This window comes from Trachinotus anak, unplaced genomic scaffold (assembly GCF_046630095.1).
Source record: "Trachinotus anak isolate AG129_WGS33_773 ecotype Australia unplaced genomic scaffold, CSIRO_AGI_Tana_v1 ptg000002l, whole genome shotgun sequence".
NCBI lineage: Eukaryota > Metazoa > Chordata > Actinopteri > Carangiformes > Carangidae > Trachinotus > Trachinotus anak.
Window position 1 is genome coordinate 29,221,491 of NW_027273853.1, and position 26,715 is coordinate 29,248,205.

Genomic DNA, 26,715 nt, shown 5'->3' on the forward strand with positions numbered 1-26,715 from the left:
TTGTGCAGAAATGTCACAGCTGTTGATCCACTGAAGAACCGGCTCCTGTTTCCTCCTCATGATGTTCGCCTCCAAATGTCACCTCAGCTGATGGACGTCAGCCCTCCTCCCCCTCCTCCCCCTCCTCCTTTGATAGGAGAGGTTTGGCGTTAAAGGCGGAGGAGACGTAGGAAGGTATCACCTGAGATCTGCTCATAAAGCTGCTTCAGAATCAGAACAAAGCAGCCGGAGCTCCTGCTGCTGCCTCTCCGCTCTTTCATTTCCTGTGCTGCAGGAAATTGTTTGAGCAGACGGCTGATAGCTGCCGCCTCCAGCCGCTGCTTATCATCCAGCCATCTCACAGGGTTTTATTGAAGAGGAGGCTGCTTTGTGTGGACGGAGGCCCGACTGTCATTCACTCTGCTCCACCTGCTCACAGCAAGCTCAATGAACCGAGGAGGACACTGCAACGACGTCCAAACACACGGCCTGGTTACCTGCTGCAGAAACACCTGACACTTTACACTAATTATGGGAACAAATGTCCAGCAAAGACACACAAACCTGTTAACGCACAACAAGAGAAACAGTCTTCAACATTAAGATGGAATAAAAAGATTCATATAAAAAAACACGAGAAAAATTCATGAAATCACAAATAGAAACCATGAGTTCACAGAAAAAGCTGGTTACCCAGAGTTTCTCTGACTCACTGATCATAACATGTAGAAGGTGATTCAGATGATTATGACACCAAGTAGAGACTGAGCTTCTGTCTCTAGATGAATTGATCTGTTTGTAGTTTAAAGCTGCAGAAGAGTTGATCTCCATCAGAAGATATATCTGTGGTTTAACAACCTGAAACCATCTCAGTGTAGTTTTACATCTCCTCTCTCAGGCTTCTCTCTGGAGCTCTTGTAACAACAGGTCAGTCAGCCAATCAGAAGAGAGGATCTGAGTCTCTCTTCTGATTGGCTGACTGTTTTCTGAGTGATCCAATAAAAATACAGCAGATTTCAGGTAAACACTCAGAGAAACCAAATCCTGTAAGGTTGGATGGTGGGTCCAGGTGGGCGGGGCTTGGGGCGTGGCTGAGGGCGGTGACTGCTTTGTTGTGACATCACAAAGTTCCAGAAGTCCTGACGGCTGGTTTTAAGGCTCAGTGTCTGAATACAGGCTGTGTGCATTTCTCTGTGGACTGAGGCTTTGATACTTTCACAGTATTAATATAGAACCTAGACCTGCTTTATAATCACAAACACATGGACATCTGCCTTTAGACTGTGGAGCTTTAATAAATCTGTGTTGTGTCTTCACAGAAGGAAAACTGCAAAGATAAGAAAACTGCTCTGCATGAGGCAGGAGCATGATGCTGTTTTATCAAAGACACTTCAGGTTCAGGTTCAGGTTCAGGTTCAGGAGCTGGAGCAGGAGGTTCCTGCTCAGACTCTCGACCCCCCCATCAAACCACCACATGGTGTTTTTCCTCTGTTTCTCTCCGAACATGTTGATCAGTGGATGTTGTTCCCTGTGGACGGAGCCGAGCAGCTGCAGAGCTGCACAGGGAGGAGCATTCAAACCTGCTCCCTCTGCTTCATACTTACATCATCCTCTCCCGCACCCCCCACCCCCCCCCACACCCCTCCCCTCCCCTCCCCCTCCTCTCCCTCTCCCTCTTCCCTCCCCTCCCTCTCCACCCCCGTGTCAGTTTATAAGCAGGCGCAGGCCGGCATTGGGCCGATAGACCGCCTCTGGGACTCAGTTTCAGGCGCAGCAGAGCAGAGCGCAGCAGGCTGGAGCCCTGGTACTCGTACACCCACTGGTTCCCCATGGCCTCGTCCCATGTGATGAAGGACCTGGAGCCAGTTCCCAGGATGCAGCCGGCAATGATGATGTTCTCCAGCAAGTACTGGGCCAGGAGGGGGCTGTCGCTGGACTCGGCCATGTTTGACCACCAGCAGCAACGCCACACCGGGGGGCAGATGGTAAGAAGTCCCCCTCTTCATCCTCTTCCTCTTCATCCTCTTCCTCTCTGACCTCAGCTTCTGGTGGTTTTGGTTTCTGGAGGTCTACAGTGTGATGCTGTTGTGGGTCCCAGTAGAACACTGACCAGGTCCTGGTTCCTGCAGGTTCTTAAATGTAGGTTGAGCTCTGAGTTTGTTCTGATGGAGGGACACAGCAAACAGCTGAAACTGTCTTCTCATCCACACCCACAGATTTCAGACTGAAATGATCAGTTAATTAGTTTGTCTGCAGAAAATGTACCAGCAGCTTTATTTATTAAAAAAAGTTTCATTCAAGTTGTTTTTGAAGCAAAAATACCAGATTCCACTGTAAACCGACTTCTCAGAGGTTTAATATGATAAAACCACAAATCACTTTCAGTTCTGGATTCAAACAAAACATCAATTTGAGAAATTGTGATGGAGACTTTTAATATTTTATCAACCAAACAGTTGATCGATTAATCAGGAAAATAATCAAAAGCTGAATCAATAATGAAAAAACCCTCTGTTCCACTGCTGATGTAAAATCCCAGTAGATTGGTCAGATGATCAATGGAATAATGACATCAGTGATTAATAACCGGTTCATTTTAAAAACTAATATCTATATTGTGAGACCCTGCAGATGAAGAGCAGGAGAAACAATGAATGAATGGATGTTATTTTTCCTTCCAGTCGTCTCAGAAAACTGAAACAGAAAATGTAGATTAAATAAAAATATTATTAACTTGAACCATTTATTTCAAATAATCACAAAGTGATTTAATTAATTTTTCTAATTACTCTTTTTTTATTTGGATAAAATGGTCCGATCACTGGTCACTTTCTGAGGTTAAAATGAACCTTCCGTCTGATTCTGATGTTGAGTTCACTCTGAAGAGTGTAAATGTGACTGAAGAGTCAGAATATTAGGAACTGAGACCTGAGTCTTTTATCGCTTCACACGTTGAACCGTGAGCAGAACGATCAGCTGGACGAGGAACGTTTCATGTTTGTGGTTCTGGGGAGAAAACAGCTGGTTCCCTGAACGTCATTATTATTTCATGTCACATTGTTCTGAGTCATTGAGTTCATCAATGAGTCTCCATCAGCAGCTCCACACAAACACATTTTTATTTCATGATATAACAACACACACACACACACAGCAGCTGTTGTTGCTGACTGATCAAATCTGCTTCATCATCATCATCATCAGACCCTCAGTGTGGTCCAGCTGTGACGTGATGATGTGTGTTTGGCTCCTGATCGTTCTGTGTCCGTTTTTTCTGTCCCTTGACTTCACAGAACTATTACAATTTATTCATATTTTAAAGTAAATCTATATTTTCTTATCAGGCTGTCAATTCAGCAATATTTGTTTTTTAATCAATTCTATAAAATTCCAATCACCACAGAAGCCACCATCATGTGTACAAGGTGAGTCTTAAAAACGTATTTGCTTATGATTTAAACTGCAATAATGTTTGAATAACTATCAAATATAAAAGACAGACAAAAAAACAAATGCCAAATAAATATTATAGAAATGTAATAAAAGTTATTGTCCCCTGGAGTGATGTCGCTGGTGTTACCATAGAACAAAACTCTTATTTTGAAATAAAAAAAGTCACCCTCCTTTTTCTTGAACATCTCTGAAGACGGGAACATGGTCCACAAGTCCACTGTCTCCTTTCAGTCGCCAGAAATGTTCAGATTTATCTCCTGATTTCACACGAAGCTTCTGGTCGAACGCACTGCTGTGACCTATTTGATTCTCAGGGTTAGGGTGATTTCCTGTGAGGTAGAGTCGAGTCCTTGATGGCTTTGTCCAAACAGGGCAAGAAGGAATGTTCTCATAAACCCTGAGGGCAGGTCCACTGTTCTGTGACAAAATATAAACTGACGTGTTTTCACTAACTCAGATCTTTATTATTGATGATGAAGATCTTCAGATTTCTCCAAACTCTCGTCTCTCAAGTTTCTCAGAAACCTCTGTAGAATCTGACACTCAGCCTGTTTATGGGCCAGATTTGGGCCAGATTTGGGCCATGGAACCAGGCAGATCCTGGACCAGAAGAAAATAAGTGTGAGCCGGATTTATGTTTCTGAGGAAACCAGATTAAACTGTCACAGGAATCCAAAACCTGATGAGTACAAAAAGAATCCAACACAACCTGAGACCTTCACAGACTGAACAGGCTGTGGGTCTGTGTGTAATCTGGTCTACACTCTGTGGTTGTGTTGTCGTCCTCCAGTCTCGACGTCCTTCCTTCTGTCCAATCAATGAGAAGTCAGACAAAGAGAGCGGCGAGGAGGCGGGGCAAACAGCAGTGGTGTTTTCTCTGAAGAACGAGGTCGGCTGTTTGGTCAAAGCCCTGAGACTGTTCCAGGTGAGACAAGTCCAGATCCACATCCAGATCCACATCCACATTCATATTCAGATCCAGATCTAGATCCACATTCACATCTAGATTTAGATCCAGATCCCAATCCCAATCCAGATCTACAATCAGATCCAGATCCACATTTACATTCACATTCACGCTCAGATCCAGACCCAGATACAAATTCAGATCCAGATCCAGATCCTCAACCCCCACCACCACCACCACCCTGCAGGAGAAGCGAGTGAACCTGAACCACATCGAGTCCAGGATTTCGAAGCGGGTCCCTAACGAGGTGGAGATCTTCGCTGACTGCAGCTGCAGTAAGAAGGAGTTCAACGAGCTGCTGCACCACCTCAGAGACCACGTCAACATCATCTCCTTCAACACACCTGCACACGTGTGGTCGGCCAAGGCAGGTAAGGACACCTGCGCACCTCCCAGCAGCCACCTCTGCTGACCCGGTCTGGACTCTGCGCTCAGGTAGTTGTTCGTGACAGGAAACAAACTGCAGTGTGTTGTTTTGTCAGATGGAGACGACGTCCCGTGGTTCCCCATGAAGATCTCCGAGCTGGATCAGTGCTCTCACAGAGTGCTGATGTACGGGTCAGAGCTGGACGCCGACCATCCTGTGAGTCTCATTTAAACCTTAGAGCTGCATCACATCACCTGCTGGCCCCCAGAGGAACACAACGCTCAGCAGACACACGACATCCATCAGGAGTCGTGTTCCCGCTGAGACTCAACCAATCAGGAGGTGGAGCAGGTCGTCCACTAATCAGGAGGTCGGGGGTTCGATTCCCGGCTCCTCCAGTCTGTGTGTGGAAGTGTGCTCAGGCAAAATACTGAACCCCAAAGAAAAGTCCAGTTCATTTACCAAACAGGAAGTCGTCAGATTTATAACCAACAAACCTTCGTCTCCTCCAGATGACTTTCCAGTTTTTACTCTGGTGTGTTTGTGCTCATGTCGTTAGCTTGATGACACATCCATGAATCTGGGGGCGGAGGCTCTGGGGGGGGGGGGGACTCTGACGATGAAATACAGATGTTATTTTATCCAGATGTTGCTGTGATGTGGTTCAGGGGTTTGACTCTCTGCTGAACCCACCTGGAGACGCCTGATATGATGAAAGAAGCTAAAAATGATGTATGATAACAGCCAAGAGGAAGATACGAGAGAGGGAAACATGTAGTGTCTCAGGTGTCCGTCTCTTCGTCTTTATTCCAGAGGGAAATAAAAAAAATGCATCACATGTAAATTATTCTGTGGTTTTACTGAAACGTCCGGACCTCTTCTCTCCCGTCAGGGTTTTAAGGACGAAGTTTATCGTCAGAGGAGGAAATACTTTGTGGAAGTGGCCATGAATTATAAATTGTAAGTATCATCGTCTGTTTCCTAATGTTCACCTCTGTGAAACCTTGTGACCTTTGACCCTGAGACATTCCTGAGATGCAGAAACTAGTCCAGCTCCACCTGTCTGTCAGTGAGCGCAGATAAATAAAATCAATGCAATCATTCTGACCTCCGTCTGTCTCCACCCTCAGCGGACAGCCCATCCCTCGTATCCAGTACACCCTGGAGGAGGTCAAGACGTGGGGGGTGGTGTTCAGAGAGCTGACCAAACTGTACCCGACTCACGCCTGCAGAGAATACCTGAAGAACCTGCCGCTGCTCACCAAGCACTGCGGCTACAGAGAGGACAACATCCCTCAGCTGGAGGACGTGTCCCTGTTCCTCAGAGGTTTGTCTCCCTTCACTAAAAACACATCCACACAGAGACTCACAGAGACTCACAGAGACACAGGTACACCTGCAGCAGTCCACAGGTTCACTCCAGCGTCAGTCTTACAGGTGAACCTGGACAGGTGAGCAGAACGGAGCCGTCGTGAGTGTAACACTTGGGATTTAATGACTGTGACGAGCTACAAGTCATGATTAATGAAAATATATCCCTCTCATTTAGTAGTACTAATACTACTACAACTACTACTACTACTACTAATACTACTAGTACTGTCAGTCCTTACATATACAGTTAATAGGTTTACCATTAAAGGGTCTATTACTCAGTTTATTCTTTAACCTTGAAAAGATGAAAACTTGATGTTGATGACCGTGTGTGTGTGTGTGTGTGTGTGTGTGTGTGTGTGTGTGTGTGTGTGTGTGTGTCAGAGCGCTCTGGTTTCACAGTGCGACCGGTTGCAGGTTACCTGTCTCCCAGAGACTTCCTGGCTGGTTTGGCCTACAGAGTGTTTAACTGCACTCAGTATGTCCGCCACAGCACCGACCCGCTCTACACACCTGAGCCGTGAGTACAGCTGCACCTGAGCGCTCGCTCTCACACCTGGAGCCCTGCAGGAGCCTGTGACTCCAGCTGATTGGCTGATCTGTGGTTTCAGGGACACATGTCACGAGCTGCTGGGTCACGTGCCTCTGCTGGCCGACCCCAAGTTTGCCCAGTTCTCTCAGGAGATCGGTCTGGCGTCTCTGGGAGCTTCTGATGAGGACGTTCAGAAACTGGCCACAGTGAGTGAGAGATTCACCACTTCACAGACACACTGACCCTCCTGCTGCCCGACACCGCGTGGCCACCTCTGCAGCCCGCAGCGTTCACTGCAGCCCACCACAGAGGAAGAGGTGTGGTGCTGGTGGAGGAACAGTGGACTGATCTGTTTCACATCTTTTCAGTGTAATGTCACATGAACATGTGTTACACTGTGATCCACTGCTCTGAGTGTTTATCTTCATACAAACTCTGTTGTTGGTTTTTAACAGGTTTGTGTCAAGAAACTCGGTGAGAACATCAGCAGCTCAGGTGTCAGAGGAAGTGGGAATGAAATGTGGGAGGAGACGTTAGAAACAGGACAGAGGAACAACACGGGGAATGAATGAAGCTCAGATGATGTATTTTAAAAAGAAAAGCTGGTCTGAAATCATGTTGGAGAAGACTGTGCTCACACTCCTGCATTATTGGCAAAATGTTCAGAAGACACGACGTGTCTGATAAATACTGATGTTGAGTGTGAGGCTCCTTGTGATCTGAGATAACAGTGACCTGCTCCTCGTGGCAGAGGGAGAAGATCACAACCAGACTCCAGTCAGAAACAGACATATTTAAGGAGAGAGACACAGGGTGCAGAGGTTTTATCAGAGAGGCAGAGTCCAGTCGGTTTGTTTATTATCATTAAACTCTATTAGATTCTACTGTCTAATAACTGTGCTGTCTATTTCTGAACAGTGTTATTTCTTCACTATTGAGTTCGGCCTCTGCAAACAGGACGGTCAGCTGAGAGCGTATGGAGCCGGTTTACTGTCATCTATCGGAGAGCTGAGGGTAACACACACACACAGACACAGACACACAAACACACACACACACAGACACACACACACAGACACACACAGACACACACACACACACACACACACACACACACACAGACACACAGACACAGACACACACACACACACAAATGTCAAAATAGTGAAAATTCCCTCAAAACAGGGTTTCACAGGGCGACCCGATAGCTGAATGGTTGGGGCTCGTACCACATGAGGCAAGTTGCTGGTTCGACTCCCGACCGGCCCGACTCTTTCCTGCGTGTCATTCCCCCTCTCTCTCTGTCCCTTTCCTGTCACTCTCTACTGTCCTGTCAATAAAGGCAAAAATGCCCCATAAAATATCTAAAGAAAACAAAAACAAAAGAAAAAACAGGGTTTCACCTGAAAGAACAAAATTAAAACAATTCAGATTTGTAATGAAATAAAATCCAGTAAATAATGTTAAATAGAAAGAAATGTTACAAAATGGAGTGAAATAAAATAAACACATGTAGCATAATGCAACTGTAAAAAAAATAAAAATTAAATACTTTTTGAAAGTTGTTGATCTCAACACTTAGTTTTGTGTTGATGCTGTTTATGCTCTGTTTTTTTCCCAGCATGCTCTGTCCGATCAGGCCTGTGTGAAGATGTTTGACCCGAGGACGACCTGTAGCCAGGAGTGTCTCATCACCACCTTCCAGGAAGTTTACTTTGTCTCCGAGAGCTTTGAGGAGGCCAAAGAGAAGATGAGGTAAAAACAATGCACACACACACGCGCACACACACACGCATGCACACACACGCACACACACATTTTACTGCTGCAGTGAGTTCACAGTGAACATGAGCGACAGTAACACGATCCTGACTCATGAATTAGTGATAATAATAATGTTGTGTAAGTATTTTTTAATGAGCTGTATTTGAGCTCGAGGTGACGCACTCAGTGTGTGAAGCCACCACATGACGTCCGGCAACACATTTTGACTCAGGTTAAATTCCATGTTCTACACAAAACAAAACTCTTTGATTAATATTACTGAATAAATAAATAATGCTATAATATTATAGTAAAACATTGTCTGAATACTATGAGGCAAAAAGTACAACAGCACCTACCACGCGAGTCGCTGGTTCAACTCCTGCCTGGCCCGCCTCTCTCTCTTCTGTCCTGTTGAATAATAAAGGCACAAAATGCCCAGAAAATATCTTGAAAAGAAAAAAGTTCATCAGTGTGTTTTTAATACGTTGCAACCGTCCCTGGGGTTGCAGTCAGCTGCAGCATCTGAATTCCTCCAGTTAAATACATTTTGTGAAGAACCTCTAATGTGCCATTATCTTCCACGTTCCACTGACGACTCCTGTGTTGTTCTACTCATGTTCGTGTCCTGAAGTGTTTGTGTCTCAGAGCAGCTGAGAGTGAAGCTGCTGCTCTGCCTCCTCTTCTCTCACAGGGAGTTTGCGAAGACGATAAAGAGGCCGTTCTCTGTGTACTACAACCCATACACTCAGAGCATCGACCTGCTCAAAGACACCCGCAGCATCGAGAACGTGGTGCAGGACCTGCGCAGCGACCTCACCACCGTCTGTGACGCTCTGGGCAAGATGAACACCTACATGGGAATCTGAGGCTGCTTCGCCGCTGCGCTCTGATTGGCTAAAACATCAGCAACGCAACACCAACGCTTCTGCAGAACGTCACACCTGTGTTCCTGTTGCTTCTCTGAGCTGGAGAGGGAAATATCATCTCACTGGTTCACTGACCTGTAGCTGTAACTTTCACCAGTCAAACCATTTCATCCTCCCAGTAAAACAAAGAGCAGAACAGCTGTTTGCAGCAGGAGGGTCCTTTCAGAGAAATCTTCATAAATCCACACACTCAGATTATTTCTGCCTTTATTCATTTACTTTAGCAAATTATCACAAAGATGAAGTAAACAGACAAAAACACTTCACTGTTATGGTTTTTTATTCTAATTATAATTAGGTTTGTTCCTCATTTAATGCTGATTAAGATTCATTTCTAAAGATATGATTCACAAGCTTCAGTTATTGATCTGACATGAATGAAGTGTAACTGTAATGTGGCTCAGGACGAATTCTGATTAAATCAGGCTGAGATCTGACCTGAGAGCAGCAGAGAGACAACAGGTGATTTTTGCTTCGTGTTGACTGTGAATCAGTTGCAGCTCATGTGAACCAGACAAACAGGTGACCAGCAGATTGACTGTGATGTTGTGTGTTTGCTTCTGTACAGTGCAGAAATATTCCAGAACACAAGTGTAAAACCGATGCATTAAAAACCTTCAGCGTGTTGTTGTCTGTGCAGAATATTCCTTTGTCTGCATTTGTTTTTCTTCCAGCAACCATCACATCTGTTTACTGCAGCCTCACATCTGTGCACTCACACACATCTGGAGACACTTTGTTGATATGATAATGTGAGGATTCTCTGGACTGGCTCTGCTGTTGTAGCCTTAAAGCCACGCTGGGGGTAACGAGGCTGGGTTCATTAAGACTAATGAGCTGCACAGGTCGTCTGAGCCTCAGCTACTGATGTTCCCAGCTGAGATGTGATGTCTGAGTCTGAGGCTCCACACTGGTCCAGTTTTACACAAACATGAGGAGGAAAGGAGGTGGCTCACCTGGTAGAGCGTGTACCATTAAGGCAGCAGCCCTGGGTTCGAATCCGACCCGCGGCCCTTTGCTACGTGTCATCCCCTCTCTCTCCCTGACTTTCCTGACTCTCTCACTGAGAGATCCAATAAAGGCACTAAAAGGCCAAAAAAAAAAAAAACATGAGGAGGAAAGGATAAAGCAGCTGGATGAAATGATGAGACTCCTCACAGCACCGTCACCCCCACCCCTGGAGTAGATGGAGGGTTTTTCTCTGTGCGACTCAGTCGACGGCAAACACTTCATCCTGGACGAGACAGAGCATTATTAAGGCAGCACTGGGGGAGAGACATAAACAGGTTTCATCTTTATTCTAGTTCCTGAGCAGAAATCCAGGTCAGCCGGGACCCGGTGCACCAGCGGGGGGACTGAGGACCAGGCCGGGGCAGCGTGGCCACATTAGCTTCGTTAGCTACCTGCAGCTGATGGAACCTGTCAGGGCTCATGTAACTAATCTAACTCCCCTGAACAGAGGTCACGGCCTCAGTGTCCTGGTAGCCCCCCCCCCCTGACCCACAGTCTGTTCACCCAGCCTCTGTGCTGCTGGACCCAGGCGGAGTGGTGCTGCTGGATGTATCGGTGTCCGAAGCTCAGCACCCTCCTCTGCTGGACCACGCCCACGGCCGACAGCCTGCTGGTCACCTCGAAGGCCCAGGCGATCTTCTGCTGCTGGATCCGCTCCTCGGACGCCGCGGCCCAGCCCGTTTGGTCGAGCAGGTTCTGCACACTGGAGGTCACCTTCTCAAACAGGTCGTAGTTCAGGTTACAGAGCTGCTGCTGGAGGACCGGGTTCTGTTTGATCTGGGACAGAAGCAACAGTCATAACGATCCAGAGTCTTAATGATCCAGATTCATCCGGTTCTTATTACACACACCTTCTTATTCATGTCGTCTCCAAACGTCACCATCAAGTCCACCAGCTTCTGAATGATCTCTGCAGCAAGACACAGCGCTCAGGAGTCATTACTACAGTATTACACTTATACTCAGTATTTATTACTGCAGCTGATGATCTGTCAGCGTCGTGGTCACCATCAGTCACACCTGACTCCTCCTCACCTCTGACGACGGAGCAGAACCAGGAACCAGGACTGTTCCTGATGAAACGAGAACTGGACCAGTGAGAAAAATAAACCATCACAGAGACAGAGGGAGGGAGATCTCCCAGCAAACACTACTACACCGGGACAAAATAACTGACAGCTTTTTGTTATTATAGATTTATATATTGATTTATTGGGAGGGAGAGAGGAACAGAGAGAATACTGCAAAAATATGTTATGTATGAATTATTAGTGTTGGGGCACAGGTAGGAGCAATTTGGTTATTGGCTTATCATATTAATGATTATCAGTGATAATCACCAATATATATATAAATGTTTACTACAAGTAGTAACCTCGGGGCACCACCCTGTCACCAGGGACCATGGGATCTTGATACAGTCTCAGAAGGTTGGTTGAAGGGTAAATTCGAGCACTGACTGTTGTGAATCCAGCTGTTATCACAAATATAGTCACAATAATCACAGACAACGACGAGTTAAATTATAACAGGATTTATTAATAAGAGTAATAATTATTCAACATAACATCACTTAATATTAAACCGATTATAATTCAACTATAACTAAAACAAACATTGGTTACTAACTAGATGATTACAGGCAAAACACATATGTACAACCGTGTGTGTGTGTGTGTGTGTGTGTGTGTGTGTGTGTGTGTGTGTGTGTGTGTGTGTGTGGGAGAGAGAGAGAGGATGTGACGAGGTCACGTGAGTAACGTGTCAGTAGGAACCAAGATGGCGGCAGAGTGAGGTACTCGCTAGAGCCAAGATGGCGGCTGGCCGCAGGGTGTGAATGGCGTGAACACGAGAACAGTGGGCGGGGCCTTGAGCCTCACCTGTATGACGCGGTCACCCTCTAGGGCCTGAATGTGAGAGAGGTGTAGATGAGGTGATTGGGAGGAAAGAGGGAGAATAGAGGTGAGGAGAGGAAAGAGTCCACAAGAGATCGTCACCACAGTTAATAATCACCACAACATCACTACACAATAACGGAGCCAGAGAACTGAGCTCGTCTGGTCGGATATTGGTCCTTTAACTAGTGATATTTGGCTTATTAAGCTGATCACAGTGAACGATCTAAACAACAGGATCTGCAGCACTTGTCAGTCAGATACAACAATACAACAGCTACACTAACTGTGTCTCTGCCCAGACATCAGCCTCTTACTATGAGCTGCTCCGGTCCTCCGGAGTCAGAACAGAAAGTCTCTGGGTCTCCACAGCTCGGTCCTCGGCTGGAGCTCGGTCCTCGGCCCTCGGCCGGAGCTCAGCCCTCGGCCGGGAGGGTTATCACCTGAGTGACGTCACCGGGGACCCCTGCTGGGAATGCCTGGCCTCAGCCAATGCCTTTGCGGAGTTTTCTTTCAAACTGCAATTTTACACCTAGGTGTGAATTGTGGGGGTGGTTTTGGCTCCATAGCCTGGAGGGAAATGTAGTCCACTCCTTGTTCTCCCCACGAGGCATGGCTCGAGTCAGGCTTCAGGAGAAGCACGCGGGCCTCTCCATTGTTCCCTTCAGGATGCAGGTTTGACCCTCAGGCCTTGGAGTGGCCTGTAGGCCTCTCCATTGTTCTTCTCAGAACTCATGGCTTGCGATCCCAACATTAGTTTTGTTACGGTCCAGTGATACAGGTGGGGAGACGGGACATGTTTGGTTTGGTTGACCCATGTTAAAATAAAGATGCATCATCACATATTTACTTGAAGTGTCAAAATTAAAATAAAGTGAAATGGTCCTAAATTAAAACAAAATAAAGTCAAACTGTGGCTGAAAGGTTCAGATCTACAGTTTGACCACAGAGATCAATGAAGGAGGAAAAGACGTCTGCTGCTGTATTTACTGCTGTGGCCTGGAGTCACACAGTCAGGCTCCACACTGTACATGCTGAGCTGCTGGAGCTGTGCACTCCAATATGAAAATCTGTCTATAGTTTTATTCATGAACATAAATACTGAAAATAATATTACAAAATGTTAGAAATATTATTTATGCAGCTGTGCCATCGTGTATATTCATGTGTGTATGTTCATGTATTTTTCTAGAGTGACACTGTGTCTGTGACGGTTTTTCTTCCCCCTCCATCACTGACCCCCTCTTACAGGACTCACAGGTGCTGCTCTTTAGCTTTGCCAGAGAAGGAAGTAAAACTGAGGTGCTCTCTCAGGTAAGCAGATTGTAAATATATACTGTCACAAAACTTCAGGTGTTAATCTACAAGTGGAGCTGTCCTGGACACATTTGCATGCACAATGTTTCTGCATCACAGAAACAAAGAGTCTGTCCTCTGCTAACTCTCAGAATAACAGCTCTGCATGCAAACGTCCTGAGGGAGTGTCCGCCGCCTCTGTCTGTCACGTAAAGGATGAGCACACACACTCTTCACCGCACCGAGCCGACATCCATCTTCCTCCTCAAGGTCAGTTCATGCTCAACGTGTCTCGGACTTTTCTACATCTTCTGCACGATAAATAAACTAAAATATAGTTACAGGTGCATTTAAATCTCAATCTGCTCAGTTAGAAGTTATGATGAAGCCACTGCTGTGCTTTATATCATAATGATAAACATTAAACATAATTAGAAATGTTGTGTAAACACGTGGTCTCCACAGATCAGGTCCTGCAGACGTCCTAGACTCTGTGGTCATGGATGGACTATGAGAAATGGGCCCCTGGGCACAGACAGCTGCATCGAGCTCTGTGACTTTGAGTCTGTCCCGTAACAGACGAGGTCAAAGGTCGTCTGTCAGCAGGTCACTATGACCCATAGTTAGGTTTTGTTGCTAGGCGACATCTAGTGGTCGTAGTAAGGATGACAGGAGCAAAGGGAAAAGTGCGGTGACGTAGTTTATAGAGCGACAAAGTCCACGTCAGGAGGAGGTTGGGGTGGATGGATGAATATGACCCAGGAGAGCGGTGTTCGATTCCCATGTGACAGGAGCAGTTTATGTTGTTTCTGTTATCCATGACGTTCATTGTTATTATTGTAACCATGACAACCCAAATCACCATCTTTTCCTAAACCTAACCAAGATATGACCGTTACTAGAGTAACCATGGCGACAAATGTCTGGTACACCTGCCACCGAGGGGGTCGTATAAGAGGGCTGATGGTTGGTCAGGTTGGAGGAGCTGTTGGTCTCTTCATACAGAGGTTCTGGCTCAGGGGCCTCTGAGCTCAGGGGCCCATTCAGTAATCCATACATGTACTGTATGTAGAACAGAAACTGCTGCTCTGCAGTTAATTAATCCGTCTTTATTCCAGGAGACAGATCACAATGGAAAACAGCAGCACAACTTCAGACCCATGGTTTGTCAGTGGAAGCAACTTCAGCAACGGTTCCAACTCTTACTATGACTCTTACTATGACCCTTATTACGATGACTTCTTTTTTAAGGTTGATTATATAGAATCTCTGACTGAGTGTCACGTACAGGCCGGTAAATTTGACTGGTTAGGAGTGAAGATCTTCATGCTGATGATGGCATTGCCCACTAACGCAGGGCTGGTGTGGATGCTGCTGAGCAGGTGGAGAACTATGACGCCGTCTGAGCTGCTGGGAGTCAACGTGTCCGTCATGGACGTCCTGTACTGCCTGGTTCTGCCCCTGGACATTTACACCGTCCTCCATGAGAGCTCTGAAACCACACACTCTGTCCGCGAAGCCCTGTTTTCCCTCAACATCTTCGGCTGCCCGCTGCTGCTGACCTTCATGTGTTTGGAGCGCTATGTGGCGGCGGCTTGGCCCATCACCTACATGATACTGGAGAGGAGGAAGCACCGCGTGGTCCTGTGTGCTATCACCTGGATTCTCACCCTCATCGTGGCCCTGGCAGGATATTTTGCCCCAGGGTTGATCATGAGTCTGTTTCTGTCCATCATCATCTCGTTGCTGTTCCTGGTCATGCTGCTGTGTCTGCTGGGCATCGTGGCGGTGCTGTGTCAGAAGGGGCCAGGTGAAGGTTCAGGGTCGAGCACTTCGCTCAAGAGAAGAGCTCTGAGTAATATTCTGGCTGTCATGTTGCCCTCCATCGTGGCGTATTCTCCTGTGGTGGCTCTGGTTCCGTACATGTCAGTGATAATTGCGCCAAAACCCATCAGACCTGCTCAGTGCAGAATCCTCCAGGTCCTGCTGCTGTTCCCAAACTTCGGTTTGTTCATCGGCCCCATGTTCTACCTGTCCCGGGTCAAACAGGTGACTTGCTGGGGGAAAGACGAGGAAACCCCAAACTCCAGGGCACAGGCAGAGTAGATTTCATCAGAAATCTTTATTTTACTGTTTCAGTCTCATGAGGCTTTCAGACAGAACGTGATTCGCCCTGTGCTCGCTGCTCAGGTCAGTCATTGTTCATGGGAGTCAAGCTACTTTCAGACAGAACACAGGAACGGCCCCGCTGTGCTCTGAGACCCATTATTTTCAACGGCTTGCACTGCACCACGATGGTCTGTTGCTGCACTGAGCAAAGGGCCTTTAGTGTATCTGTCCCTAACCTCTGCATCGCTGTTACTCAGCATCTACATATGTTGTTTCTCTCAAGTCACAACTTAAAACACATTTATTTAGGCATTTATTTGTATAAGAATGTTTGCATGTATATATATATATGTATATATATATATATATGTGTGTATACGCATGTATGCATATACATATCGATCTTATTTTCATTCATATGTATATTGTTTTATCTTGTGTGTGTTTTATGTTGTTTATGCATTTTATTCGCTTTGTAAAATACTGTGTGTTTTATTATTATTATAAAGTTTAGTCTGTAACAAATTTTCACTCTCTGTGACTCGATCTTGCATTTTTATTTCACTTTTTTCTCCTTCTGAGTTAAAGAAACTGTGAAGTCGCAGCCTGCTGAGGTGACGCAGTCTCTCCCGTCATGAATCCTCAGGATCAGTAACTCAGAATTACTCAGGGTTTAGGATCCTTCACTATAAGTTACTTTACAACAGGAAAATGGAAACAGTTTTAAATGTGATGACTCTGGAATGATTCACCTCCTAAAAACCAAACATGCAAATCCGGCTGCTGTTGAACACAAAGTGCTTCAGGCGGAGAAACTGCAGACGTCATGAAACCAAACTGGCAGCAGGACAGAAATGATTTCACCATCTAATGAAATATATTTGTTTATTATCTTCTTCATGTTGCACCTGTGACACTCAGAGACTCGTTGACTTTATTCGTACGTTTCTCCATGAACAGGTTTCTGTCCTCAGGTCAAATCTTAAGTCAGATTTAATATTTCTGTGACCTCCACTCGTCCGTCCTCCATCAGCTTCTCCACCAGCTGAGGTCGACTCAACCGCGTCCACAGTCGCTGCTTCAGCTCCAGGACCTGAGAGACGTAGTCCTTCAAACAAGACCACAAAAACTCCACATCAGACTTTGTGTTGTTAGACTGAGCAGAAACAGCAGCATTAGCATAAAGACTGGAAGCAGAGGGAAACAGCTAGCTTAGCTTAGCATAGAGGCTGAAGCAGAGGGAAAGAACTACCAAGCATGTTTCCAAAACTGAGGACACATAGTTAAATAAACTTTTCTCACTTTCTAATTGAAGCAAAAGATAATTGACCATTGATTTAATTCTCTAGTACCGTTCATGTATCTACTGTTTATTTACTATTCACTGCACATCATCAGTTATCAGGACTCAGTGGAGCTGAAGTGAGACTGATATGTTTATATTTCTGTGTCTGAATAACTTATCATCCTTGTCTGTGCTGAAGAATATAGGTGGGTTTTTTACAGTGAGGTGTCAGGGCAGTGATTCATTTTCCATGGATGAAGGGTTTCAGACTGTGGCTTTGGTTGCCGAAGTTCAAAATGACTGAAATAAAGTATTACAGTGTTTTTAGACGAGGACAAAGTCGCGAGGACAGACGGCTGTAACACTGAGGTGTAGATGACCCTGTAGCGCTCCACCCTCAGACCGTGGATCAGCAGAGGCTGCTGGTCCTCTGAAGTCCTGTCCGGTCTTTGAAGACCGTCGACCTGATGTTTGCTCTGCTGCTCACAGTCGGGACGTCTCCGTTTAATCTGCTGCACAGGTTTAAACCGGCAGCTCCTCATTTTCTGTTCAGAAGGAAGACAACAGGAGAACATCACCAACAACAAACAGGTACCAGAGTCTACCTGTGCAGCCGGGAGTGACCACACACACCTGTCTGCAGGGCCTCCAGAGTGAGAAATCACCTGCTCGTAGTACCTGACCGCATTTACTCAAGATTCCGATTATTAAAGATGATGATTAGACTTAATTACTTCAAATGAGCTTCACCTTCATTAGCTCCTACACATTAATGCCTCAATATTTATGATCCAGTGACATAATTTTTCTGAAATGACCCATGCTACTTTTACTTTAATAATTATGATCATATCTTAAAGATCACCTGTGAAATATTAAAGCTCCACACAGTCTAAAGGTGGACGTCCATGTGTGTGTGATTATAAAGCAGGTCTAGGTTCTATATTAATACTGTGAAAGTATCAAAGCCTCAGTCCACAGAGAAATGCACACAGCCTGTATTCAGAAACTGAGCCTTAAAACCAGCCGTCAGGACTTCTGCAACTTTGTGATGTCACAACAAAACAATCAACTCCCCTCAGCCACGCCCCAAGCCCCGCCCACCTGGACCCACCATCCAACATTGCAGGATTTGATTTCTCTGAGTGTTTACCTGAAATCTGCTATATTTTTATTGGATCACTCAGAAAACAGTCAGCCAATCAGAAGAGAGGCTCAGATCCTCTCTTCTGATTGGCTGACTGACCTGTTGTTACTAGAGAGAAGCCTGAGAGAGGAGATGGATGATGGAGATCAACACTTCAGTAAGACCCTGTGTGCTGTATCTAATCAATCAGCCTGATCCACCTCCTCATTTATCATCAGTGATTTTCCTCACCTGAGTATCAGAGGACACCTGAGTGGGAGGATGTGACTGGAGGTTGGGGGGGTCTGCAGCAGGCTGGACCCTGCTGTTGTCCTGTTGGTGATCCATCGTCTTTCTCTGTGAAGGGAAATGAAAGTAAAGTCTGTTTAGGACGTTTGTCGGCTCACTGAAGCTGCTCCTCTGGAACAGTTTGGCTTCCATCCACTGTCAAACTGACACCAAGCAAATCAGTCAGGAAACAAGCTGCAGGTTTCTTGGTGCTCAAAGGTTAAGAACTGCCTCTGTATCTCTGTCTTGCGGTATGCAGACATTACGTTATCTATATGAGTTCTTACGTATTATATTTGAACAAATATATTTTTAAAAAATCCAATTCATATCCTATAGTGTGGGTCTTATAAATCTTCCCTCCCATGTTTGTTAAGCACAGAGTTAATCCTTCCTTCATGCAGTTTCAGAGATTCTTTCTTCAATTATTTCCTTACCTTGTTCATATCAAGCTGCTTTTCACTGCCTGTGCAAAAGTAGCTGTTTGTATTTGACAGATTTTATTCTGAGGAAACACAAATAAAAACATTCCACATTAAGAGTTCTAGAAAATCCTCACCAGTAAAAGTTGTGTGAAGATTTCAGAATAAAACACAATAAAACACAAACACAACAATCAACTAAACAGCTAAATTAACACACAACAGCCGGCAGAAGCGGCTCTGTAATTCATGTCATTGTTCTGAATGGAGATCTGTGAAAACAACAATACTGTGTATTATTAAATCAATACTCCACAGTGCTTCATTATCCTCAGGACTCAGCAGTGAAATATGAGGCAGAGATGAGGCTCCGATAATATCTGTATTCTCCCTGCAGCCGGACACAATGAAGAGCAGCACAGCAGGAGAGAAACAGGTGAATTAAGCTTCGCTCAGATCAATAAGTGCCAGCACAGAGGAGAAGACTATCTGTTATCGCTGCCCTGTGGCCATGAGACGCCTTTGTCCTGGACTTAATGAACTCCACACAGCTCAGGCTCATTGTGTGGCTCCTCCACAGACCAACAGCATCGACAACGTGTCAGTGGTTTGGAGGTGGTCACAGGTGGAGCCGAAGGTGTTTCATCAACCTGCACCAGCAGGAGGAGACAGAGGACAGACTGACGCTGCTGGTGGAGAGGAGCTACACTCAACCTGCAACACAAGCAACACAAGCAACACACGCACACACGTCCAAAAGTGTGGGGGCAGGTGACAACATGTCATCATACACACATCACACAGGTGTGATCTTATTTAAAACCAGAAGTGACGCCTGCACTGACACCAGGCGTCAAAATATCATCAAACTAACAACCTTTAGATTCAAGTCCCTTCTTCATCAGGTCAAATTTACTTTATTTAAGCTAAACGTGGAGGGAAACTGAAGTTTGTCATGTTGAAACAGGGAAGGCCCAAGACACAAACTGTTGCATGTATGATGTTTATACAGTACACACATGACTCCAGCACACGTGAGGAAAGTATGTGCAAAACTTTCAGTCCTTAAAATTCAGGTTTGGTGTGAACAGTGTAGAAAGTGGGAAGTCGCTGCCTCAGTGTTTGTGGCTCCTGAGAATCAGTGTGCAGGTCTGAACAGGCAGCAGCAGAGAGAGACATGACGTCTGTGGAGGTCACGACCCCGTCCACCAGGCTGGAGGAGCTGCCTCACTCTGATCTGACGGGATCTGAGGTTTTCTGAAAACATCTGTTAATCTGCATTAAAACCACAACTTTCTCTATGAATGTGTGTCAGGCGTCAACAGCTCGGAGCCAAGCTGTCAGTCTGAGTCACAGAACTGAGCTCTGTTTGGATCCTGTCTGAAGCTCCCCTCGACTCTTCAGAACAGATGGTGGAAGTTTCTCATGTCAGACACTAAACTCCTGCTTCATCAGATCTGGTTTGTCAGTGATGTGCGTTTCAAAGAGCATCTACTGTTTTTCAGCTGGAGAGAGAATGTGACTGTAACAGCAGAGACCTGAGATCACATCCAGAGACCTGATCTGGATCATCTGTGGACCAGATGTTCTCAGATCTCAGCTCTCTGCCCACTCAGGACACAGGACAGACACGTTACATGGCCCCTGGTATTTAATGTCACTGACAGCTGAGATAAACACTGTGTGAACCTGTAAGATAACACAACAGCAAACAGCTGCTACAACATGGAGGAGAAATCAGTAGAAAAGCAAACACGTACACAAACATATCACAGTAGATACAGACGGTCTGATCAACGGGCTTCATCTACTGTATAATTATAACTTCTACTACACAACATTCATGTGACAGCTGTGACTTTACAGATTCAGATTTACCCCAAACACAACAGATCATGTGATCAGTTTATAAAATATCAAACAAGTAGCAGTTAAATTAAAATCAACTCCACATCAACCAAGTGTTATACTAGCACGTACTGCACCAGTAATAATAACCTACTGTATATATAAATAATAATCATAATAATATATAATAATAGGAAAGCTGCAGGGAAGAAGCAAAGAAGTCAGATCATACTTTTATTTAAGAGTACAGAAGTATCATTAGCTAAATAAATGTATGTAAAGTATTAAAAGTAAAAGTACTCAATAATCCTTCACATGCATGTAAACAGCACTTTACTGAGGTGGAGACGGTTGTCACTGTTTTACAACCTTTGTGATTTAAATTTTAAATAAATGTGTCCCTTAATACTCAAGTAAAGTATTTTACTACTTGTAATTGAGTTGTGTGGGATCTGAGTACTTCCTCAGTCCTGGTAGGGAACGTGTTCTTGTCAATCAATTAAATATTCTAAGGTATTTCTTGTGGTTCAGGAACCAGCGGGAGTCTGCGGGTGTTTCTCTGTTTCCCGGCTCACTGCCACCTGCCAGCCCGCTCCCTCCCGTCGCCTCCCCGGCTCCCTGAGCCTCTCTGCGGTGTCGGCGGCACGGAGGTCCCCGGGGACCGCCGGTAAACAGCAAGAAATAGAATCACACACACACACACACACACACACACACACACACACACACACACACACACACACACACACACACACACACACACACACAGCTGCTGTGCTGCTGCTTCATGCGTAGGTTACAGTCAAGTCACCACAATAAGAGCTACTATTTCCGGTCGGTAATAATATAAATGGCTGTTAGAATTTAATTGAATATTTCAGACTAATAAAACACAACATTGTCGAAGATCTGAACGATTATAAAATGTTTTTGTAAATTTTTTTATTAACCTTTTCACTTTAACTTTATGGTTTTTATTTTAGTTTTAACTTAGTGTTAATTAGTAAAATATTTTCATCTATATTGTTAATATAACTTATTTATTTATTTATTTATCTATAATCTTAATTTATACTAGTATGTAAATCTAAATGTATTAATTAAAACCAAAGTTCAATGCTGGATTAATTAGCTCACAGTGATAGAAATATAATGAAATTGTTAGTATATTTTCCAATCAAATGTATCTATTCAGACAACAACAGCTGTGTGTGTGTGTGTGTGTGTGTGTGTGTGTGTGTGTACTTCGCCAATTCTGTTTCTTCTGGTTTAGTGAAGGTCCGTCTAATCTTATTTTGAAGGGCACACAGCCTGACATCCGGTGTTTCCCTCCTTCTCCTCCAGGAACTTGACGCGCCATCTTGTCCGCCCTGCGCGTCCTCAGCGAACTCCCCGGTTCCGTCCGCAAGTTCGGGCGCGTTCCGCCCCAGCTGCTCACTTCACCGTAAACGGACACTTCATCGTAGAAACGGGAGGTTAACGTTTCCTTCGGTTCATCTTGTGTCCGGTTTGTGGCCGTTCCCGGTGTTTGAGCAGTCCCCGGGAGAAGCTGACTTTCCAGCGGACGGTGAACTCCGCTGACTGCGTCCATGCTGATCCCCACACAGGTGAGTGGAAGCGGCGGGGGTCGTCAGGTTTTACCGGTGGTTTCTGGTGTTTTGGTGCTTACCGTGGACTCCCCCGTGGTGTCGATGTCCCCGCTGTTTGTGCTGAACCGGCTCCACTCCCGGTCCCCGACGGTCTCTGAAAATAACTGGACCGTTCATGTGTGCGGGAACGGGCGGGAACGGGCGGGCTCCCGGGTGGAGACAGTGGAGACGTAAAGCGAGGTCGTTTCCTCTTCCTGGTTTTCAGCGGTGACTTCATGGCGCTGGCACGTGGACGCGGTGCTTCTGGTCAGTGCGCTGGGGAACACGTGAGGTTGGTGGGAAACAGATTAACGATCATATGAGAGTTTTAATCCACATGTGATTCAGAGACTTGTTATGTTTCTATCCATTCTCCTGCTTAATAACAACTCGGATTATTAAACCAATATGAGAAATATCACAACTCCATAGATTAGTTAGAAGTTAATAATTAGGCCGTATGTAAATGCCATAAAGTAGAAGGTCAGGTTTGTATGTGTCTGTTGGAAACAGACTGAGACGAATGACGAGTGATTCGACAGGAAATGATAAAACATCTGTAGACGTGAAGCTGGTTGTGATTGTCTGCAGCACTGAAGCTGTAACATGTTCAACTGAGTGAAGTAAAACTGACTTGGTCTGTAAACACACACACACAGTGTTAAAGTGCTGGTTGTGTTTCTCGTGTCCTACACTCTTCCACAGTGGATGTGACAGCTCCACCTGTCTGCTCTTAAACCAGTGATTTCAGGTGGCGTGCACCTGCCTGAGCAGCTCCGCCTCCTGGGGTCCAGCAGTTCATTCACCAGTGGAATCGAGAGCTTTTCAGCATTTTCCTGAACTTTTCGGCAAACGTGTCTGAAGTTATGTTTGTCAGTAGAAGAACTCACTGGGCGTCTCTGGCTCTTGGGTGTTTATGTTTTCATTTGCTTCGGCTCATTTCACATCAGACATGAAAACAAGCTGAAATGACTCTTCACAGGGTTTTTGGAAACAGTTTCCTCAGAGGAGCAGCTTCCTGCTGCCGGTCCGTGAGGCTCCGCTCCTCTGTGTCGGTCAGTCGGTGTGTGGACAGCTGTTAGCATCACTGTCCAGTCTGAGCTTTATTTCTGTGATTAATCGATCGCTCGCAAACTCTTCAGCTCATCCTGTCAAATGAAGAGTCCAGGTCACGTCCAGATGAAGAGTTTCCAAATCGACTCTTTACTGATGTTTTATTTCAATACATCTCATCCATGAGTGTGAGAGACGTCTGTGTATGTGTGTATGTGTCTATATGTGTATATGTGTGTGTATGTATATGTGTGTGTGTGTGTATGTGTGTATATGTGTATATGTGTATGTGTGTGTGTATATGTATGTGTATATGTGTGTGTATGTGTATATGTGTGTGTATATGTGTCTATATGTATATGTGTGTATATGTGTATATGTATATGTGTGTGTATGTGTGTATGTGTGTATATGTATATGTGTGTGTATATGTATATGTATATGTGTGTGTATGTGTATATGTGTGTGTATATGTGTCTATATGTATATGTGTGTATATGTGTATATGTATATGTGTGTATATGTGTGTGTATGTGTGTATATGTGTATAGTATTTGCTCCATCAACTAGTTCAGCTTTGATACTTCAGTCCAGATGTGGACAGCTGCAGACTGAAACATGGTGACAGCAAGAAGAAGAGGAGGAGTCGACAGAGGCAAAGGTTTTCACGCTGGGTCCCTCTGTGTGAGACGGTCTGATGAAGTCCTGGTCTTGGTCCTGGTCTTGGTCCTGGTCCTTAAATGTCAGTGTTGTGTTTCAGCTCAGTTCAACAGTAACAGTACAACTGCTAAAACCAATGACATTAAAGTTACTGTGGGAAACAGTTACCCATTGTTCAGGTTGCTAGGCGACACAGTAGGGGCGGGCACAGACCGTCTCACTTCGGCTGGGCCTTCGTGGACGGCGTCCTCTGAACGGATGCAGCCTCTGAACTGGGACACAGCTGAAGAGAGTTTCAGCCTCTGTCTGAATTTTGCTGCAGGTTGTTTTTTAGTCGACAGACTGATGACACAGATTTCATCACTTTTCTGTCTCTTCAAAGGCTTCACAACAATGTGACTGAATACAGTAGTGTACAGTGCAGTGTCAGTGCCGATCTCTGTTACTCTGACTCTGTGAACAGTTTCATCATGTTCAGACTGAAGCTTCAGCTCCAGGTTTAACAGACGACTCCGTCAGTTTCTGTGAGTCACAGATAAAGAAACGACAGAAGAGTGAAGATGAATGAAGGCAGGTTTTATCTATACTAGTTAACACCACGTAGAAAACAGGATTTAATTCACAGAGCAGCTCAGACACCACCGGCAGATACCAGACACTTTTAAGGTGGAATGTTACTCCACACATTAGTTCACTTTGTGACTCAGTCAATGCACCTTAAATGTCAATATGACAACTTTGACCATTTCATTTGTTTTATTTGCTCTTGCATGACATTCACTTTAGTGTTGACGGGATCTTCATTTCCTTAAAAACATGTCTCCACTTTATCTGGAGTTTCAAATTAAAAGCCCTCTGCAGAGTGTATGTTTACACCTGTAGTCTGAGCCCTGAAGGCATTAAGGTAATTATATTTAACACGTTATATCTAACAGGACACGTTGGCTGTGCAGCAGCTCATTGTGTCCTGAGAGCAGCTCTGACTGTGGATTCACCTGATCTCCTGTGTTCACAGTAAAATATCTCTGCAGACTGCTTCCTGCTGGCAGATCAGAGAGTTAGCTGAGGATTGAGCCACGGGAGCCTCAGACAGATACCCCAGCTGTCACACGCTGAGGGGGGAGGAGGAGGAGGAGGATTCATCTAGTGCTTCATCTCCTCTGTCAGAGAGGAGCTGAACGAGCTGCTCTGTGATCGCACTGAATTATTTCTCTCCTCGCTGCTAAATATAGCCACTGTCCTGAGCACCTCGCAACACACACACACACTGTACTTCTCTACTCGAGAGGACCCTCAATGACATAATCCACTACCTAAACCTGATTCTGACTTTAAAGTCTGAACCCTCAAATTCACCTCCCTGTCCTCACGTCCAACACACACACTCTCAAGGTCTGACTGAAACTGGACCTCACAAAGGTACAAGTACAGGAGCACACACACACACACACACACACACACACACACACACACACACACACACACACACACACACACACACACACACACACAGTAGCGTGTTAGGATGTTAAACCTTTTCCATGCTACTGATGAAAAGCTTATAAGACACTCAATGTGTTTTTGCTCAGTAACAGTCTTATTTGAATAATCCACATGGTTTATTTTCACTGCGTAACCTCAGTAAATTATTTCAACTGTAAGTGAAATCTGGTGAGACGTTGTCGTCAGGTAAAGTAAAGGCTCTCTGCTCAGTCTCGTTAGTCGTCCACCTGCTAAATGAAATCTGAAGCTCCATCAGTAACTGCAGCTGAGCAGCGGCGACAGCAGCTTCTCCTGTGATTACAGGATGCTGACACACTCCCCAAACTTCAGGGTCCTCTAAAGCTCCAGGGGCACGGTGAGTCAGCTGGGTTGTGCTGAATTAGCTGAAAGCCACTAAAGCACCAATAAGTCACCTGGATTAATGAGGGTCCTGATGTGCTTCATTACATCTTCTCAGTGCTGGATGAGAGAGAGAAAAATCTGTTGTTAAGAGCTACATCCCTTCATTTTTGTGTTTGTATGTTTCCACATCTCTACATTTAAATTATTTGTTGGGTCATGCTGTGTTTTTTTTAGAGGGCGGAGCAACAGAGGTCACCTGACACTCAAGCCAGTCCTCACCTAGAGGTGGGCGATCTGATGATCTTATATCATGGATAGTCTTACTCTGAGATGTGATCTACTTCAGCTGAATCGTACAGATCGTCTCATTAAAAGTTTCTATATTTAGATATTTAATTTAAACGTTCAGTCACCGGTAACCAGCCCATTGTTAACTGTTTAACAGCAGCTGGAAACATCAGGCTGTTCTGCTCTGCAGCCTCTGGTGTAGCTGCACAGGAACCGGTTCTGTCCACGGGACCAGAGACCTGTCTGCAGGCAGGGAGACAGGAAGCAGACAAGCTGGTGCAGCTCATTAATTAACAACAGCACAGTCCAAATGAATACTCCATTTAAACCAAGCAAAACATGTGATTGGTTGTAACTCAATTAATAAACAGAAGACATTGTGGGTAAAGAGCAGCAGCGAGCAGACAAACATCCGAAAAACCAAACGGGTTTAAAGATACAAATCCCAATCAGAGCGGAAACAGGATGCAGATCAGATTCACATGATCTTTTGGCCCCCCTACTCCAACACCTGAGCCCCCAGGGTGCTTAGATGAGAGAGAGGGAGAGTTAAATGTACGAGGTTAATGGGCCTAGCAGCTCGTCTTCACCTGGAG

General features: G+C 45.2%; 3 protein-coding genes across 6 annotated transcripts in view; all 3 read left to right on the forward strand.

The window, feature by feature from the left end:
• The first annotated feature begins 1,464 nt into the window (after window positions 1-1,464).
• Window positions 1,465-10,009, forward strand: tph2 (tryptophan hydroxylase 2 (tryptophan 5-monooxygenase)). Its single transcript, XM_071461587.1, has 11 exons — window positions 1,465-1,964; window positions 4,223-4,357; window positions 4,587-4,770; window positions 4,882-4,982; window positions 5,659-5,726; window positions 5,897-6,093; window positions 6,525-6,660; window positions 6,752-6,878; window positions 7,591-7,686; window positions 8,294-8,427; window positions 9,131-10,009. The coding sequence occupies exons 1-11, from the start codon at window positions 1,809-1,811 to the stop codon at window positions 9,303-9,305; spliced, it is 1,509 nt and encodes a 502-aa protein (XP_071317688.1). The 5' UTR covers window positions 1,465-1,808; the 3' UTR covers window positions 9,306-10,009.
• A 3,739-nt stretch (window positions 10,010-13,748) lies between these two features.
• Window positions 13,749-15,673, forward strand: LOC139627542 (G-protein coupled receptor 35). The gene is made up of 2 exons (XM_071488386.1): window positions 13,749-13,837; window positions 14,686-15,673. The coding sequence occupies exon 2, from the start codon at window positions 14,699-14,701 to the stop codon at window positions 15,671-15,673; it is 975 nt and encodes a 324-aa protein (XP_071344487.1). The 5' UTR covers window positions 13,749-13,837; window positions 14,686-14,698.
• A 6,439-nt stretch (window positions 15,674-22,112) lies between these two features.
• Window positions 22,113-26,715, forward strand: part of LOC139608121 (carbohydrate sulfotransferase 8-like) — a 30,075-nt gene continuing 25,472 nt past the window's right edge. For 2 of the 4 annotated variants that reach the window (XM_071461616.1, XM_071461625.1), the window contains exon 1: window positions 22,115-22,252. The gene's annotated coding sequence lies outside the window, so the exon portion shown is untranslated. Of the gene's footprint in view, window positions 22,253-22,425; window positions 22,566-26,715 lie in introns of those variants that run through there. The other 2 variants (XM_071461635.1, XM_071461647.1) reach the window with 2 other exon arrangements.

Bases quoted from the DNA above. Each gene is read 5' to 3' on its own strand.
- tph2 (XM_071461587.1), top strand. From the start codon at position 1,809: ATGGCCTCGTCCCATGTGATGAAGGACCTGGAGCCAGTTCCCAGGATG. The intron at 4,983-5,658 runs GTGAGTCTCATT...CTCTCCCGTCAG, and splicing joins AGCTGGACGCCGACCATCCT to GGTTTTAAGGACGAAGTTTA. The intron at 6,094-6,524 runs GTTTGTCTCCCT...TGTGTGTGTCAG, and splicing joins CGTGTCCCTGTTCCTCAGAG to AGCGCTCTGGTTTCACAGTG.
- LOC139627542 (XM_071488386.1), top strand. From the start codon at position 14,699: ATGGAAAACAGCAGCACAACTTCAGACCCATGGTTTGTCAGTGGAAGC.